Genomic DNA, 19,713 nt, shown 5'->3' with positions numbered 1-19,713 from the left:
CTTATAGTTGGATTCTTTGTCAACTTTCAAAGAAAGATTTAGGAAACATCTGCGTATTTTGTGTTCCAATCAATTAACTTCAAGTCAACTGGAAGATGTTTTAAATATTTAGGCTTTTATTTTAATTTTTAGGCTTTTTATTTTCTTTTTTCATATAAATACTTGTATTATTAAAGTATTTGTGGAAGTGGGAGAGTTTTGAGTGCTATCTAACAAACCTTTCTTTTCCTTCCCTCGATTTTGCCACTCAGAACAATTAAAATAATAAAATATTTTGATGAGTTTAAAGTCAATTAAATCTACAAAAGACATCATACTTTCTTATTAGATTGAAAGGAAAACTCATAGCTTGGTAAATTGGTGAAAAAGGTAGCCAGCTTGGATGTTCCCATAAGAGATAGATTAGAATATCTATATCTATATCTATATCTATATCGATATCTATATCTATATATCTCTCTATATAAATATTGATATCAATATAGATATAGAGGTGTTTTTTTTTTTGCCAATCCTGGGGCTTCAACTCAGAGCCTGGGAACTCTCCTTCTACACTTTTTTGTTCAAGGCTAGCAGTCTGACACTTGAGTCACAGTGCTATTTTCATTTTTTTCTGTGTATGTGGTACCGTGGTACCGTGGAATCAAACCCAGAGCTTCATGCATGCTAGGTAAGCACTCTACCACCAGGCCACACATCTGGCCCTAGAATACATATTTTAAACAGGTAATAAAGTCATGAAGTTATTTATGTCTGTTTTTTCCAGGAACTTGTTCCACAGGAAGCATAAAGATCCATAGACAAGATATTAACTCAGTACTGTTTATAATGGTAGATAATTACAACTATGACAATCCAAAAATGGAGGATGAGTAAACAGATTGTTGTATGGATCATATAACCATAGAATATTGTGTTTGAGGAATAATTGTCAATAGTTGAGGACAATATTCTGAATGTACTAATAAACTATAATATATTTGCATTATTTATGGCTGTAATTTGCAATATACATATTCAGATTTTTAAACTAGTGATACTATTAGTATAGTGGGATTATAGATTTTTTTCATTTTTCCCTTTTTTCTGATGATACAAATTTTCTCTTCACACACAATGTATCATGAGTCAGTTCATGTTTGCTCATGCTCCTCAAGCATATTGTGGATTTTCTTGTAAAGGAGAGGACAAGAGATTGATGCTATCTAGGGAGGGAGAGAAATACATTTGACATTTGTGGAAAAAGACGTGGTTCTCATTTTAATCCTTTAATTTTTCTATTTCAGTAGGATTATTAGGATGATTGTCTTATCTGTTCATCTTATATAACTATGGTATATACAAGTTTTTAGAATTTGGTCTAGAAACTATCTTTCCAGTGGTTCTTGCCAATACATTCCACATATATTGAGACTTGCTAAAACTCATCCCTCACCTGAAAAGCATCCAAGAGTTATGTCATAAGATATTGCTCTTTCTTCAAACAAAATAAATCCTAAGACTTCTCCTTCTCCTTCTTCTTCTCCTTCTTCTGGCTGGTTCTGGGCTTGAAGTCAGGAACTGGGCACTATCCCTGAACTTTTTGTCTCAAGGCTGATGCTCTACCACTTGAGCTACATTTCCACCTTTTTTTAAAAAAAAATAGAGATAAAAGTCTCATGGACTTTTCTGCCTGGGCTGGCTTTGAACCACAATCCTCAGAGCTCAGCCTCCTGAATAGCTAGGGTTATAGGTGTGAGCCATTGTCACCTGGTTCCTACTTTTTTTTTAATGCCCTGGTTTTATTCAGAAAAATATTAATAAAAAATCCAAGGTTAGTTCCATTCCAGGTAAACAATATGCAACATGCCTGTAGGAGTAGGAGGTAGGAATGAGGTCAGAACTGCTTAGGTTGCATTAAGTGGTAGAAAAATCACCCTCTGCTTTAGAAAGAGCTGCTATAATCTCACGAGGTCTTCCCATCTGCAGGCTAGCCGCTCTAATTGGGTAGGAGCTTAGTGCACCACAGCCCGAAAGTACCACAGCCCATCCACCTCCTTTTCCCTTGTTTATAAATAAACTTCATTAAAAATAGCCATGTCTATGTATTTGAAAATAATCTATGGCTGTTTTGGAGATATGGGAGCAGAATTAAGTAGTTTTGAGGAACACACTATAACCAAAAAGAGTCCACAATATTTATTGTCCTGGGGCTGAACTCTGTCCTACATTATCAGTAAAGTCTACATAATGAAAACCTTTTAATAGTAACACTTAGTTAGGTAGCATGTGGTTAATTGTCCTATCAATTAGGAGGCTGTATTAATTATAGCTCATTAAAGTTTTTCATCCAGAGTCCCAGGTCTCATGCATGTTCATTTAAGATGTCCTTCTTTGAAAAGTCCTTATCCCACAGAGGGAGGGGGTGGGCCCGAAGGGTTGGCTTCATTTGCAAAGCCGAGTGAATAGTCTGTTAAAGTATCCATTACAGAAGGGAAAAGTAGAGTCAAAAGAATGTCAAGCAGAAGAAAAGACTGAATTAATTATCAGAACTGTCACAGGGCGCCTTGAAAAGTCACCCTGGGATTTCTGAACATTAAGAAAGGAATTGCTGGTTGCTAATTGTGTTTAGTTTTAAAGGAAGTGGCTGGGAGAGGCTGTGAAACCAGTGTCTATGTCATCCATGGTGCACTTCCAGATCTCTTCATGTCCATTTACAATTTGAAATTCCTTCTCTCTAGGCCTCCACCAAGCCTTCTTTAAAATAAATTTCTTTTTCTCTTTATTCTTTTAATTTTTTTCTTTTGCTAGTCCTGGCATTATCGTTGGACAGTCTCAAGGCTAGAGCTTTACCACTTGAGCCCCAGCACCACTTCCAGCCTTTTCTATGTATGTGGTACTGAGGAATTGAACCAGGGTCTTTGTGCATGCTAGGCAAGCACTCTACCACTAGGCCAAACTCCTGACCTCTAAAAGCCTCTAAAATAAATTTCTTTTCCATCTTATTCTTCCTAGTATGAGCTTGCTATTAAACATCAGTTATTGTCTAAGCTGTGACCATAGCAGAATATAAAAAGAGCACAATGAAATGAATGAACAGGTACAGAATAACTACATGCATGCATCCACACAAAGGAAGGGCAAGCAGGCAGGCAGGCAGGTAGACAGACAGACAGACAGACAGACAGATAGACAGAGAACTAGAACAGATCGAGCAGCAAAACAGGAAAAGGGAAAGAAAATGAGGATCTCACAAAGAGCAAAAGCAAAGACAGAAACAGCAAACAAAAAGACCAACAGAGGAAGAAAAATGGGGGGAGGAAAGGTCACATATTAAATATAATTTGAACTAATTAAACATAGACCCCTTGAGGGAAAGGGCTGGTGCCTGTCTATTCCTTTGCTATTTGGCTCAAAACATAAATAATGGGTTGAAAAGACCTCTGAGATTTCTTTCACTTCCTGGGATTAGTGACCAGAGCAGTGACAATAATACAGATCCTGACACTAAGAGGAGTATATGTGTGTGTGTGTGTGTGTGTGTGTGTGTGTGTGTGTGTGTGTGTGTGTAAAAGAAGCAGAGAGTAAACCAGCTCTAACTTGACTCAAAAATACATGCTTTATTTTACTGAGAATCCTCATGATTTCAGCAATAGGAAGCCACCCAGCTTCTAATAGTTATTTTACACTTTACATGATCAATTTGAAAAGTATGCGGAGTCCTTTATAATTTTTCTATTTCATGCTTACCTGTGTGTGCCCCCATCTCTGAAAGTTGGAGGGGGAAGAAGGCGAAGGAAGAGTAATAACTTCCCAATATCTATCTTCAGCAGAGAGAGAGAGAGAGAGAGAGAGAGAGAGAGAGAGAGAGAGAGAGAGAGAGAGAGAGAGAGAGAGAGACAGAGAGAGAGAGAGAGAGAGAGACAGAGAGAGAGACAGAGAGAGAGAGACAGAGAGAGAGACAGACAGAGAGAGAGACAGACACAGAGAGAGACAGACACAGAGAGAGAGACAGAGACAGAGAGAGAGACAGAGACAGAGAACACAGGGAAGGAAGGAGAAAATAAATGAGGAGAGAGGGAAGGAGGGAAAAGAGCGAGGGAAGGAAAGATAGATGGAAGGAGGGAGAGAGAGAGTAATCACATCTCAGCCATTTAAAATCCCTTTAAAAGAATTTGCTGAATGAGTCAGAACTTGTTCAACAGAAACCTCAAGCTCCTGGATTTCAGTAGATAAGTCCTTTCCTGGCTTTCAGTACCATGTACCAAATTGACTAGAAAATTTCAAAAAGAAAGGGGCATTGACTTAAAGCAAGGCTCTGGCTTCTTGACAAAGTTCTGTGCTGTGCTGCTATCTGGTCAAGTGGGGGTTGAAAGGAAATCACCACCTCCCTGTTCAACAATGGCTCCACAGAAACAAAGTTTCTTTCTTCTAGAACTCAGGCTCCAAGCTACTTTGGGAAGCTTTGTCATATGCAGGCTGAACCAGGCCTGTTTCCATGCCCAAGAGAAGTGGAACTGAATTTTTGTCTAAATTTAGGTAATTTTTTAATCTCAGATTTTGAGGAATTGAGAATGTTTGCTGTTACAACATGGGAAGACAGTAAAAGCATACATTCATGGTGGGAATCAGTTCTCTCCTTATCCTGTTTCCCAATACTCATCACCATCTAGATCAACTGTTTTGTTGCTCTTTCCTCTCCTCATTCCTACCTTCATGTATCTTCTTCTACAGAGTGCAAGTTCCATGAGAAGTGTGTCCTAATTTGTCTTATATTACTGAAAGAATGAACACATGAATGGGTGACACATGTTTTCCAATACCTAGACAGAGTCTGTTTGATCTGAGAGATGAGCCCACTGGGAAGGGATCAGTATATAACAAGATTTGTAGCAGGACTCCCTTAGGAGTGTGAGGTCTGGAGTGCCACCTCTTCTTGTTTGTTTATAATAAAGGCCTTATCAATAGTAGGGAAACATAACTAGTCCAATCAAGCATTACATGGTGGTATTTTTAGTCATATAAAAAACTTACCAGACAGAAAATATGAAAACTGCTTCCCTAATCTTAAGAGTATATAATAGATGCTTAAAGTAGGTGTTTTTTTGTTTTTTTTTTTTTTTTTGCCAGTCCTGGGCTTAGGCTCAGGGCTTGAGCACTGTCCTTGAACTTTCTCAAGGCTAGCACTGTACCACTTGAGCCTTAGCACCACTTCTGGCTTTTTGCTTTGTATATGGTACCGAGGAATCGAACCCGGGTCTTCATGCATGCTAGGCAAGCACTCTACCACTAGGCCAAACTCCCGGCTCTCTAAAACAACTTTCCATAAATGTTTACTTCAGACTGGTAGTTTTGCCTGCAGATAAATCTCCTTTCAAATATATTATTTCTTGTGAAACTTGGGATTTATTTCAAGAACATGTAGACATATGATTTTGCTTTCTTTTGTTTAAGGATTTCCCTCTTACTACCCTGGGGTGGGACAGATAGGCCTGAGGTTGAATCCAGGGCTTTGAAGGCACTCTATCACTCAAGCCGTGCTACCTTTCACCTTTCATTCATTGGTTTTGAAATAGGTTCTTGCTTTTTGCTCTGGCCAGCCTAAATCATAATTCTATTTACACTTCCCACACAATTTAGATGGCAGACATGTGCTGCTGCACCCAGATATGTTTATTTATTTACTTTTTGCTGGTTCTGGGGCTTGAATCCAGGCCCTGTGCACTGTCTGTGATCCTCTCTGTGCTCAAGGCTAGTGCTCTATCATTTGGGCCATAGCACCACTTTCAGCTTTTTTGAGTAGCTTATTGGAGATAAGAATCTCCTGCTCAGGCTGGCTTCAAACCACAATCCTCAGATCTCAGCTTCCTGAGTAGCTAGGATTACAGGTGTGAGCTACCAGCACTCAGCCTGCACCTAGCTTTTTATTAACTAAGATGGAGTTATTGTGGATTTTTTGGCTTTGAATTGTGATCTCCCAATCTTCACCTTCTTCCTGAATGGCTAAGTTTCCAGATGTGAGCCACTGTGCTAGGAAAGGATGTCTCCCAAAGAAATGCGTGCGAAGTTTCACACCATGGTTTATGAGATACTCTGTTTTACCTGTGTGAGGTGAGACTTGTGTCACTTAGTCACTCTTTGGCCTTTCCCAGACCCACTGTTGAGCTGACTACCCAGCAGACACCGGTTTTTCACTCAAAGAGACGGCTATGGAAAAGATTATTAAGCAGCACAAAAGCAAGGCCACCATGAATGAATATGTCCTAATCAACGGCTTTCTTCTTTCCTCAGCTTCAGTGGCAAGAACTGTTTACATGAATTCTATGCAAACCACCAGAGGGGTATTCAGTAAAGTAATGCTTCTCTGCCTAAAAAAACTGATCAACTTCTCCTTTGGGAAAGCTATATTTATTTCTACAATCAGGTAAGTTAAAGATTTAGCGATTATTTCAAAAACAGTCTTTTCTTCAAGGAAGTTTAGGAAAAATTAAAAAATGCACGTTAAACTTAATTTACAAGGCATTCAGGAATTCTATTTTCAGGTCTTAATTCTCTTAAGTTCTCTGTAGCTATAGTAGTTCCCCAAAACTGGTATGAGATAAACTCAAGGAGACACAAAAAGTATTACATTTCATAAAACATTTCAAAGGGAAGCACTGCAAGTAAGATATAGCCAATATGATGAACTATTAACAGCTTTATTTTGTGAAGTGAGAGTCTAAACTGATGTAAGAAAATATTATCTGCCAATGAGATAAACGAGTTAAAAGACCCAGAAGAGGGATTTTAAAGAAACAAAAATAATCCTACTTTGCCAATAATGTAAGCAGAGATTATTAATGTATGGTTCTAGTCTGTGAAGTTATAAGTAAAATAAAAAAATTGTTTCCTCAATTTAAGAAAGAAGATAACTTAATCCTAACTACTAAGGAAGTAGAGATAGGTAGATCACAGTGTGGGAAAAAACATGCAAACCTAACTTGTAAGACAGACTTAAGAAACTAGCAAAGGGACCACCTACATGGCTTACCAGGTAGAGCATCAGATTCTCAAAGGAAAGGCCCTAAATTGAACCCCCGGGGCTGCCAACAAACAACCAGAAAGGAGCGTTCGCCAAGTTTTGGCTTTCTTTGTTCAGATAAAATATGAATGAGAAGCCTACTCGAATTGGGTTTCATTCCAGTGCATAGCAATGGGAGCTGGGACATTGGCCTGCATGTGTCCTAGTCTCTATTTCACGGAGTCTCTTCAGGATACTTCATGGCTTCCTGTTCTTGAATCGCAGGCAAAAGGCCGCCATTGATTCCAGCACCCAGAACCGACAAAGAACTAACACCCATACTTCCACACGGTAAGCAGAATTCTAAATCGCTCCAACTACTTTGAGGAGCAATCTTGAAATGCACTGTAAAATATCTGCAAAAAATATCTATTAGCCATTGACTATTTCCTTTGACTTCTGAGAGCCTCTACTGCCCATATTGCATGAAGGCTGACCATAGCATTTCCAAGTTGGCAAAAAAAAATAACTGAATGAATTATCTTGCAAGAACTCATGATACTGTCAAAGGTTAGGGACTGTAGGAAATTGTTAGCTAGCATCTACTTATTATTGTGCTATTTTTCATCATGGAACCTCATTAAAAATATCCTTAACCTTAGTTGAGAACATTAATTTCCTAAATTAACTTAGTCCACTTAACTCACTACCAAAAAACACACTGGAAGCTAGAGCAGAAAATATATGAAGTTGTATTATTAGAATTGTTGGTTGTTTTACAACATTCTTCAATTAAGAGTCTCCCAGTCTCCTTGAGAAGAATGTTCAAGATACAGTAAACCTCCTGACATATTGATTTATGGAAACTATAGTCATTTGGAACTCCCATGACCAAAAAAGTAATGAGTAGGCCTGGTTCCTATCAAAAGAGGAAATGAAGAAATAGGAAATTTCCTGTGGTAGACCTCAACCTCAAACTGTACCAAAGCAGCCTGGCTGTGGTGATTTATTTCTGTAATCTGAGCTGTTGGGCGATGAAGATGAGGAGAACTCTGCTGCCAGACCAAAATGGTTAAGGAAGCCATATCATAATGAAACCTGGGCACCAGGGTTTAAGCCTGTGACCCTAGATACACGAGAGGCTGATATCTGAGAAATGGAGTTCAACTCCATGCTGGGCAAGAATACCTGTAACTCTTCTCTCCAATTAACCACCAAAAGAGCAGGGAGGGGAGTTGTGATTCAAGTGGCAGAGCATTAGCCTAAAGCAGGAAAGGCCAGGGCCAGGGCTAGGGCTAGGCTCTGAGGTCAAGCTCTAGGATTAGCACAGGAGAAAAAAAAAGCAAGACCTTAATTGAAAAGTAACTAAAGCAAAGGAGAAAACAGCTCAGTGGTAGAGGGTCTGCCCGTCAAGCTTTAGGCTCTGAGTTCCCACCTTGATGTTGCCAAGAGAAGAGAAATAAAGGCATTCTGTAAATGAGATTCTCCAGTTTTCTATGTTTTCTTCTTTCTGTGCAATTTAAAATCTTTAGTATAAAATTTTATGTAAATGTTTCCAACCTAGTCTCAGTTGTGCTGCGGATAAGCAGTAGAAGAATTAAACCTGCCTACATTTTAACAAAAGGCAACAGAAGATATGGCAGTCAATCCTTAGTCCCTTAGGACTAAGGCTGTAGAGGGGTGGGGGACAGGGGAGGGTAGTACATGGGTGAGGGAGGGCTGCCCCAGCCTAGGAAGAAGCCTCTCAAAGACCAACACTGCTGTGGAGTCTTGAGTGGAGTGATAGCCTAGACTATCATTTTTTTTTTTTTGCCAGATCTGGGCCTTGAACTCAGGGCCTGAGCACTATCCTTGGGCTTTCTCAAGGCTAGCACTCTATCACTTGAGCCACATTATCACTTCCAGCTTTTTCTATGCATGTGGTACTGAGGAATCGAACCCGGGTCTTTGTGCATGCTAGGCAAGCACTCTTACCACTAGGCCAAACTCCCGGCCCGAGATTATCATTTTTGAAGGGACTAACATTGATTTGAATAACTTCTTTGCAACTTCAAGAATGTTTATAAAATCAGGAAGTGGGGAAAAATGAGCATTTGAGAAGATAAATGAGACCAGGGAAGGAAAATAGCTGCCAAAGACAGAAAAGCAAACAAATCAATAAAGATAAACTACAAGCTCTTGAAATTCTTTGATTGTCTATTTCTTGGGTTGTGGCAATCAATCAAACAAATGACCACTTTAAGTGGGAAAACAAGGATGAATCAAAGCTAAATTTCTTCTTAAACTAGAACAGGAAGATATTTTAATACAATCATTTATATCAAAGAAAAATAACCAGTGCCATATGTTGCTTTAAGAAAGATTATCTTACACTTACAATAGTTGATTTAAGTAAACACAACATGCATCTGATTTCACAAAAGAAAATAACAGGTCTCAAATTGAAATGGACTGTTCTATCCTGCTACCATAAGACAAAATATACCATCAAGAACTTTCCTGGAGACTTCCCTCTACATTTTCTCTGATTGTTTTATATTTATTTTTATTTAGACGTCTTTGTATCTCAGAAATTATTTTCTGGAAGGTTATGAAATGTAAGAAATAAAATATACTCTTCAAGACTCATTCTTCAAAATGGCTTTTAGTTCTTGCAGCGTTCTCGCTTACCTTAGGTTGTTTGCACAGGTAGCGACACAGTTCTCCAATATACTGAAACACGGTCACGTTATACTTCTTGCAGTCAAGCCAGAACTGGCTTGCTGAGAATTTCTTCTTTAACACACAAGTGGCACCTTGAGAAAAGGCAAAAACAGAGTAGGGGAAAACCTCATGAGAATGAACATAAAATCCAAATCGTGTTGCTCTTGTCTAAACACTGAGCTTTCAGAATTTATTAGCAACTTATGTTTATACCACACTGACTTGAAAGTACAGGTTTTATGGTCCAATAAAAGATATTGGTAATAAAAAAGATATTGGTGCTGCAAATACATACTTTCACAGCAAATCTGCCTTTTATAATACATGAGATGGATGTAAGAGCCAAAATAAGTAGGAGATTTACAAGTATTAGAGATGCTAGCAGGAGAGGCGAGGACTGGCAGAGAAGGGGTGCAGGTGAATTGTGGCCAAAATACTTAATATGCATAAATGCAAATAGAATAATGAAGCCTATGGAGACAAACTGTTTTAAGAAGTGGGAAAGGAAAGGGAAAATGATAAAATGGTGAGGTTGATGGGACATGTTGAATATATGTTTAGAAATGTTACAACAAATCCCTCCACTACCAGGATTCAATCTTTTTTACCTCACCAGTTCATGATTGTTTTTCTTGTGCAACTACTATGCTATAATTACACAATGCTCACATTCATGAAACTACTGGCAGTTTTGAAGCTTGATGAGCATAGATTCTAATATAAATGATTAAAAAAAGAAACTTAGCAAAAAGAAAAGAAGAACTTACCCAGCTCAACGCACCCACTTATTCCTAGAAGAGCCCCTGAGCTGTGATAGAGAGGCAGGGTTATATAAATGATGTCCTCAGATGTGCAACCAAAAGCCCACAATCCAGCAGAACCCTTCAAAGCTTGCAAGTGAGTAATCACAGCTGCTTTTGGTAGACCTGGAGGGAAACAGGAGAAAAGGTTACACACACACACACACACACACACACACACACACACACACACACACGTGCACACACACACACGTGCACACACACATACCACCATCACCACCACCAGCAGCGACTACAATGTGAAATGGAAGTGTTCTGATGTAGTTACAACACCATTATAGATCCTGCAAGCTATCTGACCTCGGGCTAGTGAACTGGCACAATTACGGAGAAATTGAAAGTTGTATCTAGAGAATCAAAATTACCTTGGGCTCTCAAACTCTTCAAAAAAAAAAAACAGTGGCTTGTTTTCTCCTTTTAATCTAAGCTAACATTCTCATGACTATTAGGCAAAACTTGAAATCTAGCGTTAAGTTTAGCAAGCTTCTTGGCCTCTACCAACCTGATGTGCAACTAAAAAGGAGCATGATAACATCTAGAACCTACAGAAAAGATTTCCCCACATAGCTTCCTACCTTTTGCCTAAGGATGCTTTGTGGCTACAAAATTTCACATAATCTCTCCATGGCAGAACATGCCATTTGTGGTAACTTCAGTCTGTTCACAGGCCATAGTCACTCATACTTGACTCAGAATAAATTTATTATTTCTCGAAAGCACAGTTGTTATACTATGTCATAAATGGGTGAATGTACAGAAAGAACAGCTATGTCAGAATCAACTACACAAGCAATTGAGACAGCATATATCAAAGTATGCTATGGGCTTTTTAAAAAGGAGAACATATGATCATATAAAATGATGCTTATCAAAATGAACTCCAAGAAATGGAAACAAGATTTTTTTAAATTGTACTGTTTGTCATTCTTCTTCTTTTCTTTTTATCTTTGTTTTTTTTCACCCTTTGGTCACTGTTATTGATTTCTGTACCCCTTGTCTTATATATGTTTGTCTGATTTGGGGTAATTGAGGGGAAGCATAGAAATGGTAGGACAAAGAGTGAATCAATTCAGCAGTGAAGTTGGAAATGAACTATACAGTTATATTTCAGTTATCTCTGAAATAAGTTTTCCAGAGAACAAGTTCTGCTCTGAGTAAGACTGTTCACTGTGAGACATTCTTTTTGTCTGGTTAGTATGTCTTAAAATAGCATCTTTACAGAAAAAAGGATTCATAAAATACAATGTTGAAAGCGTTCCACATGTTTGAGCCAAGCAGTTTGCCCTTTTCCATCTCATCTTCAACACACAATTTGCTATAACAATTTATAGCTGTAATTAATATAGAAAGTGTTTGCATCCTGCTGATGCTACTTACCATTTGTAGCCCAGATATTTCCATATTGTCATATAGTCTTCTGGCTTTATAGGATCAGTGCAACAAATCCATCGCATTTAGACATAATTTGATAAGCTGACTTCATATGACATTGGCGTGCTTACGGTTATACACATTTTAACTGATGGTTCCTTACCATGGAACACAATTTATGTTCACATTGATACATATCATCGATTATTAGGTTTAGCTATGTTCTGTTTGTGAGCTGAATGGATGGATTCTAGTATATCTCCATGCAGAGGCATCCACAGCGTAGCTCTCATAGCTCCCTCACTGGAGCCCTGGTGGGACACCCGCTTAGTATTGCTAAGCACAAGGTTTAGACTCCAGCCCAAAATATAACAAAACCAAACAAATCTACTTCATCAGTGAAATTGCCTGGCTTTAGAAAAAATGCTATAGGAGCAAGGATTATCATTAAGATTTCCTGATACCAATGCAATAGAAGCAACAGGAAGCAAGCAAATGGAAGCATGATGAATAATGCGATGTAGAAAATAGATATTTAGGCTGAGAATGTGGCCTAGTGGGAGAATGCTTGCCTAGCATGTATGGAGCCCTAGGTTTTATTCCTTGGAACTACATTCATAGAAAAAGCCAGAAGTGGTGCTGTGGCTCAAGTGGTAGAGCGCTAGCTAACCTTGAGAAAGCCAGGCCCTGAGTTCAAGACTCAGGACTGGCAAGTGTGTGTGTGTGTGTGTGTGTGTGTGTGTGTGTAGATATACTTGTGTCTAATGTCTCAGTTTTATAAAGTCTCCTTCCCTACTTATTACACCTGTTTCTATGTTTATGCCCCAGTCCATGTGGTTTCCTGTTGCTGGTATTTCCTGTTGGAGCTCCTTTCCACTCATTATTATTATTTACTTGTCTTAACACTCTCCCCATCAATTATTTTTATGTTCTAATTTTGGCAATATTCGGTCTTAAACTCATGGCTGTGAATGTGCTAGGCAGGTCCTCTACGACTTGAGGCTACCTCTCAGTCCTAATGTTCTCTTTCCAATTAACATTAGAAAACATTACCCTTAAGTAGCTGTGAAAGGATCACAATGCAACATGTAAGTTTGTAAGTACATTGCATACTGCTCAATGTCAAGCATCTCCTCATTCTCCTATCTCCCAACCCTAGGTTACCTAGTTACCTTAAGTTCTTACCTAGTTCTGTTTTCTCTTTGTACATTGAATATCATGGCTATATTCACTCACCCTTCCACTCTCTCATTCATCTAAGCTTCTCTTCCTGACCTCATACCCCTATAATACATGTTCCACTTAGAGAGATCCAGACATGGGGAAACCAGGACACCAAAGAATAGTAAACAAGTAGTTTCATAGGAAGCTCTGTTTAAGAAGAAATTTAGTCAAGGATTATTTTCTCAACCTTAGTTGTAGTGATGTTTGCTTTCTGGGAAAATATTAACTCCTAGAAACATCAGGAAAAACAGGTTTAAAAAAACAAAGAGAAGAAAAAAGCTGGTTTTCTTTTTTTTTTTTTTCAATTTCTTACCAGAGGAACCCATATAGCTTCCAGGTTAAAACCTAAAAGACATTGATGGTGCCTCAAAAGACATTCTAGGTGATGAAATCAAGTAGTATGTAAGTTCTACCTAGGTACATAAGGTTTCTAGTCACAATTTTGTTTGTTTTATGTGTTATTGGCTTCACTGATTTGTTTTTGTTTTTGTTTTAGGTGCCATACTAAGGTTTGCACTCGGCCTTATGCTCTTGATCAAGTTATTTTTTTTTCTGCTGAGAGCAGTTGTTTACCAGTTGAGCTATGCATCTGGTACCTATCTTCACTTTAAAAGATGAACTAACAAAGATTATCTGTTATTTAGAAAATTCTCCAGCATCAAAGACAGAGATCAACATACACTAAAAGATACAAAAGAATATTGAAGAAAACAGCTATGATAGAGACAAAAAGGTTTTAGAAAAAAATTACTAGGAAGTGGTACTGTGGCTCAAGTGGTAGAGTGCTAGTCTGGAGCTGAAGAGCTCAGGGACAACCCACAGCCCCAGAGTTCAAACTCCATGACAAAAAAGATTAACAAATTTAGAAAAGTATTATTATTAAAAAATACTTCCAAAGGAGTAATATGCAGATTTGGAAGAGAAATTTAATAAGAAGTCCTAATAAAATTTTAATGACTCAGTCTAGGAGACCCAGTCTTAAAAAAGATAGAGATACTGAGGATGAAATAGTGAACAAACCAGCAAATGTAATAAAGGAAAATGAATCAAAAGAATAATAACAAAGAAGAAGAGATGCACTTTTTTTTAAAAAAAACTTACAAAGTATCTAGAATTGCAGGATGCTCTAGACTGGCTTGCAAATTTCCTAGAAAAAGACTATTCCATCAGCACTCATCATGACGTGATTAAATTTCCAAAGAGTCATGAAATGTTAAAAAGTTCTAAAAGGAGGAAAAAAACCACTTTGAAGAAAGGACACACAATCAGAAACACAAGAAAAATTGTTAGCATGTATAGTGGAAATCCAAGAATAATAAAGTATGCCTTTGAATCCCACATAAAAAGAATCCCAATCCTACAAACCTATCAACTGTCATTCTTGTGTAAGACCAGGAAAAGAGACATCATCAGACTGTCTAATAGTTCACAGTTGCCGACTGTAATCAACCTCATTGTCAACTCCAGAGTCCTGCAAGTAATGGGTGTTTGCTTTAGCCTAACCCATCTCCAACCTCATAATGTCCCAGGACACCCTGAGAAACAATGCACATGGCTCTCAGTAAATAGCATAGTTCCACAGTCCACCAGAGCACCACCCACTCACTGGCTGACTTCCTTTGATCTTTGCACCCCATATCCTCACCCCACCAGGACTTGAAGATAATAAATTCCTCCTGTTCCTTGCAACTGGATGTCACCGCATGGTTGTATCTCACCTGCCACACACTCCAAACCTTCTTACAGCCAAGGTCTCCTAGAGAATAATTGTGGTTGTGGCTGAGGGCAACTATTAACATAGTGGGGGACTAGAGAGGGGACCATGAAACACAAAAATCAGTAGATACTGGAAGTCAGTAGATAATTTTTAGTAAGTACTAAATAGCTAGCAAGTTACTCATTCTCTTTAGAAATGGGAAGGGGCATAGAAAACAGAAAGACCAAGCATACTTATGCTGTTGCTTTAAAATAGCAAAAGAGGATGAATATGATACTTTTCTCTAAAATGACCAAAATTGTCAATTTTTTTCAACTTTGTGCTGCATAACTTTAATACCAATAAAGTTTGTAAACCATGGCTTTCTGATTATTGTTCAAAAGCTTAAATCCCTGTAGCTTTAGATCTCTTCCGGCCTGTTCTCTTGTTTGTGGAGAATGAAGACTGTGTTATTGAACTTTTTGACTTTTAACGAAAAGAGAATGGTAAAGACAAACTGGCAGAGTATCTTTGGGTGAAAGTTTTCAAAGAATATTATTTTAAAATTTTTATTCTCAGTTAGGGAACTGGTGGTTCACACTTGTAATTACTCAGGAGGCTGAGATCTGAAGATTGAAGTTCAAAGCCAGCCCAGGAAGGAAGCTCCATAAGATTCTTATCTCCGATTAGCTTCCAAAAAAATGGGAAATGAAGCTGTGCAGCAAAGTGATAGTATGCTAACCTTGAGCACAAAAGATCAGGGACAGCTCTCAAGCCCTGAGTTCAAACCCGGGACTGGCACACATACACACACAAAAAATATTGTCTTTCAAATGTCAATTTATGTTGGCAACTAAATTTATGTTGACAATTCCATATATATTATCATTTCAAATCCATCTATTAATGCTGTTCTAGTCATATTTTTAAAATATAGTCTATTTTCTTGCTTAAAAGAGATCACAGTGAGCAATCACAGTTTTCCTTTGTTTGTTTTAAAGATAAGGAAAGCTTTTCTCACAGAGCTGGGCACTGACTGCTCACCCCTGTCCTCATGGATATTCAGGAGATTGTAGTTTAAGGTTAACCCTAGGAAGAAAAGTCTTAAAGACTTAATTTCCAATTAACCAGCAGAGAACTGGGATAGAGGTATGGCTCAACTGGTAGAGGACCGATGGAGCAAGCACAAGATCTTGAGTTTAAACCCTAGTAGTTCAATTTTACTTATAGGTTAGGTTTCTTTACAAAATTACCTACGCACAAAAATATCAATAAAATATTGTAATATGCCTAAATCATCTTCACAATCATCTTCAAGCTGATTACCAAAGACTATTTAGCTTACTACGAATACTGTTCAGTTTCTTCTAAAAATCGCTGAAGTTAAAACATGTCTTTTGAATTTTCAGTTTCAGTATTCTTTTGTTGTAATTAATATTGGTTGTTTGCCCCTCAAAAGAAAAGGAAGGTTATTTTGTATTTTCATCCAAAGCCAGGATATCTTCAGTGTTTTTTTTAGTCATATGATCTAATCACTCCAGGAAAAAAACAGGAGAGCCGGCCACTTGTGTTTAAAATGTAGTATGGCTGGATTTTACATAGGGAATAAAGTGGTCTTTTTATTTTTCTTTCAAGTAGATGAACAGATTTGTTTTTAATACATGAGAATTAGGAACTGTCTAAATTAATATCTCCATTTTAGATATGAGAAGTTGAAAATCAGAGAAACTAGCAAAAATCTTGCCAAAGAACCTGAGCAGATATTGAGGGCTGCCGTAAGGAGGCTGAATTGAGTTCTTTAGAGGTTAAGAGAACCCATTGTTCTAACACAATAAGAAAATCTTTCCAAACAAGATGGTGGCTATGGTCATTTGCCAGAGAAAACTTTCCATTCATAACTGAAGGCTCTGCGGTCTGCGAACCTCCATCTTGCAGGGCTGTGTTCTCAGGTTGCTTTCAATTGTGAAACATGGTAGAAAATAAGTTGTACTCCTCTGACGCTTTAGAAAGAATCGAAACATACCTGTTGTTCCAGAGGTAAAAATGTAAAGACAAGTGGACTGGAGCTCTGAGGTGACGTGGTGGCTGCGTGGCACAGGGTCTTCGGAGGCTGCGCTCAGTTTCTGTTGGAGGGAAGCCATGCCATGTGGAATGGAATCCTTCATGCCCCAGACACTGACCTCTTTGGGGATGCTTGGGAGAATTTCCTCCACATTCCCCAGCAAATCTAAAAAGCCAAGGATGAGAAATAGGTAAATGAAACTTGAATGTGACAGCATTTTTCTTCTTTCCTTCCTTTTTTCCTTCCCTCCTTCTTATCTCCCTGCCTTCCTGATTCCTGTCTGCCTGCCTGCCTTCTCTGTTTCTGTCTCTGTCTCTCTGTCCCTCTCTTTCTCTGTCTCTCTACTCTGTCTCTGTTTGTCTGTCTCTTTCCTGCTCCCTCCCTCCCTCCCTCCCTCCCTCCCCCCCCCCCCTCTCTCTCTCTCTCTCTCTCTCTCTCTCTCTCCATCTCTCTCTCTCTCTCTCTCTCTCTCTCTCTCTCTCTCTCTCTCTCTCTCTCTCTCTCTCTCTCTCTCTCTCTCTCTCTCTCTCCATCTCTCCTCTCTGAGACAGAGTTTTACTATGTAGCACAGGTCAGCTTTAAGCTTGCAGTGATCAGGCCAATGCCTGAGACTCCTATCTGTGATGCTAGCTAGCTACTCCGGAGGCTAAAACTTGGAGGATCAAGGTTCAAAACCAGTCCATACAGGAAAATCTGTAGGACTCTATCTTCAGTAAAACACTGTACAGGAGCCAGAGCTCTAGTGGAAGTGGGTGGTGAACAAGAAGCTGAGCAAGAGCATGAAGCCTTGAGTTTAAGCTCTGAGTTTAAGCTCTGGTACTGGTGCGTGCACAAACATACACACACACACATACACACACACACATACACACACACACATACACACACACCTCCCAAGCTCTTATCTCAGCCTCCTGAATGCTTGGGTTACAGACAGGCATACACCATCATACCTAGATTTATGGCTCTATTTCTTTGCTTTTTAGAAGCATGTATTAATCATAGGAAAAAGTTTCACTTCCATATGTGTATGTAAAGTACTTTAATCAGATTCACCCCATTTCTCATCCCTTCCCACCCTACTGAATTCCCCTCAAACAATTCCCATTTATACTTTTGTGGTTTATTATTTTCAGATGCAGACTCCACACATGGAAGGGTACATTTAATAGTGTCTTTATCTGCCTGGCTAATTTCACTTACCAAAATGCTTTCCAGTTCCATCTATTTTTCTTCAAAACAACCCAATTTCATCCTGACTCACAGCAGACTGACACCTTTTCTTGCCCTTCAGCAGTATCAACTGAAGGGCTTCACATGATTGAACCCACAGACTGACGCAGACAGAAATGTGAAGATTCCACTGTACAAATTATGACTTTTTACAATTTTTTTTTGCCAGTCCTGAACTTGAGCTCAGGATCTGAGCACTGCCCTTGGACTTTCTCAAGGCTAGAGCTCTACCACTTGAGCCTCAGCACACTTCTGGCTTTTTTTTTTTCTATGTATGTGGTACCAAGGACAAGAATCCAGGTCTTTGAGCATGCTAGGCAAGTACTCTACCACTAGGCCAAACTCCCGGCCCGGACTTTTTACAGTTTTTAAATAAAACTATTATGTTCTCTTAGAATCCAAACTACTATAGGATACCATAATAGAGGATACTACAGTAGACATTATTCTCTAAATGTAATTTGAGAACTAGCTATTCCTAAATGACATCTGAGTATCCAGGTATACTTTTCTAATGCAATTCACAGGGAAAATCCCTGGATCTCTCCAGAAGCACATGGTCATGTTATTATAAACTAAGTGGTCATGAGCTAAGTGCCAGTGGCTCATGCCTGTAATCCTAGCTAATCAAGAGGCTGAGATCTGAGGATCGTGGTTCAAAGCCAGCCCCAGCACAGAAGTCTATTAGATTCTTATCTCCATTAACCACCAGAAAACTGGAGGTGGTGCTGTGGCTCAAACTGGTAGAGCACTAGCCTTGAGCTGAAGAGCTCAGGGACAGCACCCAGGCCCAGAACTGACCAGGAAAAAAAAAAACAAAACTTTTTCTCTACATCATTCTAATTAAAGACAGAATCATGAGGAAGCAGAGGGGAATAGAATGCCTTCCAGTAGGACAGGAAGCTCCTCTGTGTGCTGGAGAGAGGACAGGTGATAGGCATAAGCGGACTAACTTGAGGGAGCCTCCAGCTGGGAGACCCAAAGGCTCAGGAAGAATCTAAGTCTGGCAGTAGGGAAAAAGGAAGAGAAGCAATTCATTGGAAGGACTTGGAAGATAGACAAGATCAAAAGTCTGAGGGAAAAGTCTGAGTCAGAATTTGAAAAGTTGTGCCAGTCATGATAACAAAAGTGCAATAATTGGGGTGAGGCAACACCATGTTAAGCTATTCTGAGAGGTTGAGCCAGATCTCAATTCAGCCACTACGTGGGATAAAAAGCCAGCCACTCAGGGGATGACACTGATGAGAAAGAAGGGAGACACAAGGTTCCTGCTGTGGAAATTTTGCATATTAAGGTACCTAGCATCTAATGGGATACAAAAGAAACAAGCCTCCATTTCTTCAGAATGTTTTGTGTAACTAAGTGATATATAATTCCCCCTCCCGAGTTGTTTATACCCTCTATGGTGGGTGTATTTTTCTAAATTAAACACTACCTTGCTTTAACTCACACCAGATTTCAACTTGTACATTGTAGATGAGTGTTAATTTTTTTCATCCTCCCATAATGTTCCATATTTTCCTAAGGTATAAGGAACTTTGGAGTGATATACTATTTGAGTATCTGTATTAACATACATGGGGATGCTAAATAGTCATCCTCACTGAAGTTTTGAAATTAATTT

General features: G+C 38.8%; 1 protein-coding gene across 1 annotated transcript in view; it reads right to left on the bottom strand.

The window, feature by feature from the left end:
• The window catches only part of Slc27a6 (solute carrier family 27 member 6), a 45,166-nt gene that overhangs the window by 19,665 nt on the left and 5,788 nt on the right, over window positions 1–19,713 (bottom strand). The window contains exons 3-5 of the mRNA XM_090339693.1: window positions 16,818–17,021; window positions 10,450–10,608; window positions 9,650–9,774 (exon numbers count right to left, since the gene is read on the bottom strand). Coding sequence (XP_090195819.1) covers window positions 9,650–9,774; window positions 10,450–10,608; window positions 16,818–17,021 — 488 coding nt within the window. The remainder of the gene's footprint in view (window positions 1–9,649; window positions 9,775–10,449; window positions 10,609–16,817; window positions 17,022–19,713) is intronic.

Source organism: Megascapheus bottae, chromosome 10, assembly GCF_031878675.1.
Source record: "Megascapheus bottae isolate mThoBot1 chromosome 10, mThoBot2.hap1, whole genome shotgun sequence".
NCBI lineage: Eukaryota > Metazoa > Chordata > Mammalia > Rodentia > Geomyidae > Megascapheus > Megascapheus bottae.
The sequence above is the reverse complement of the archived record's forward strand: the minus strand, read 5'-3'. Positions and strand labels throughout refer to the sequence as shown.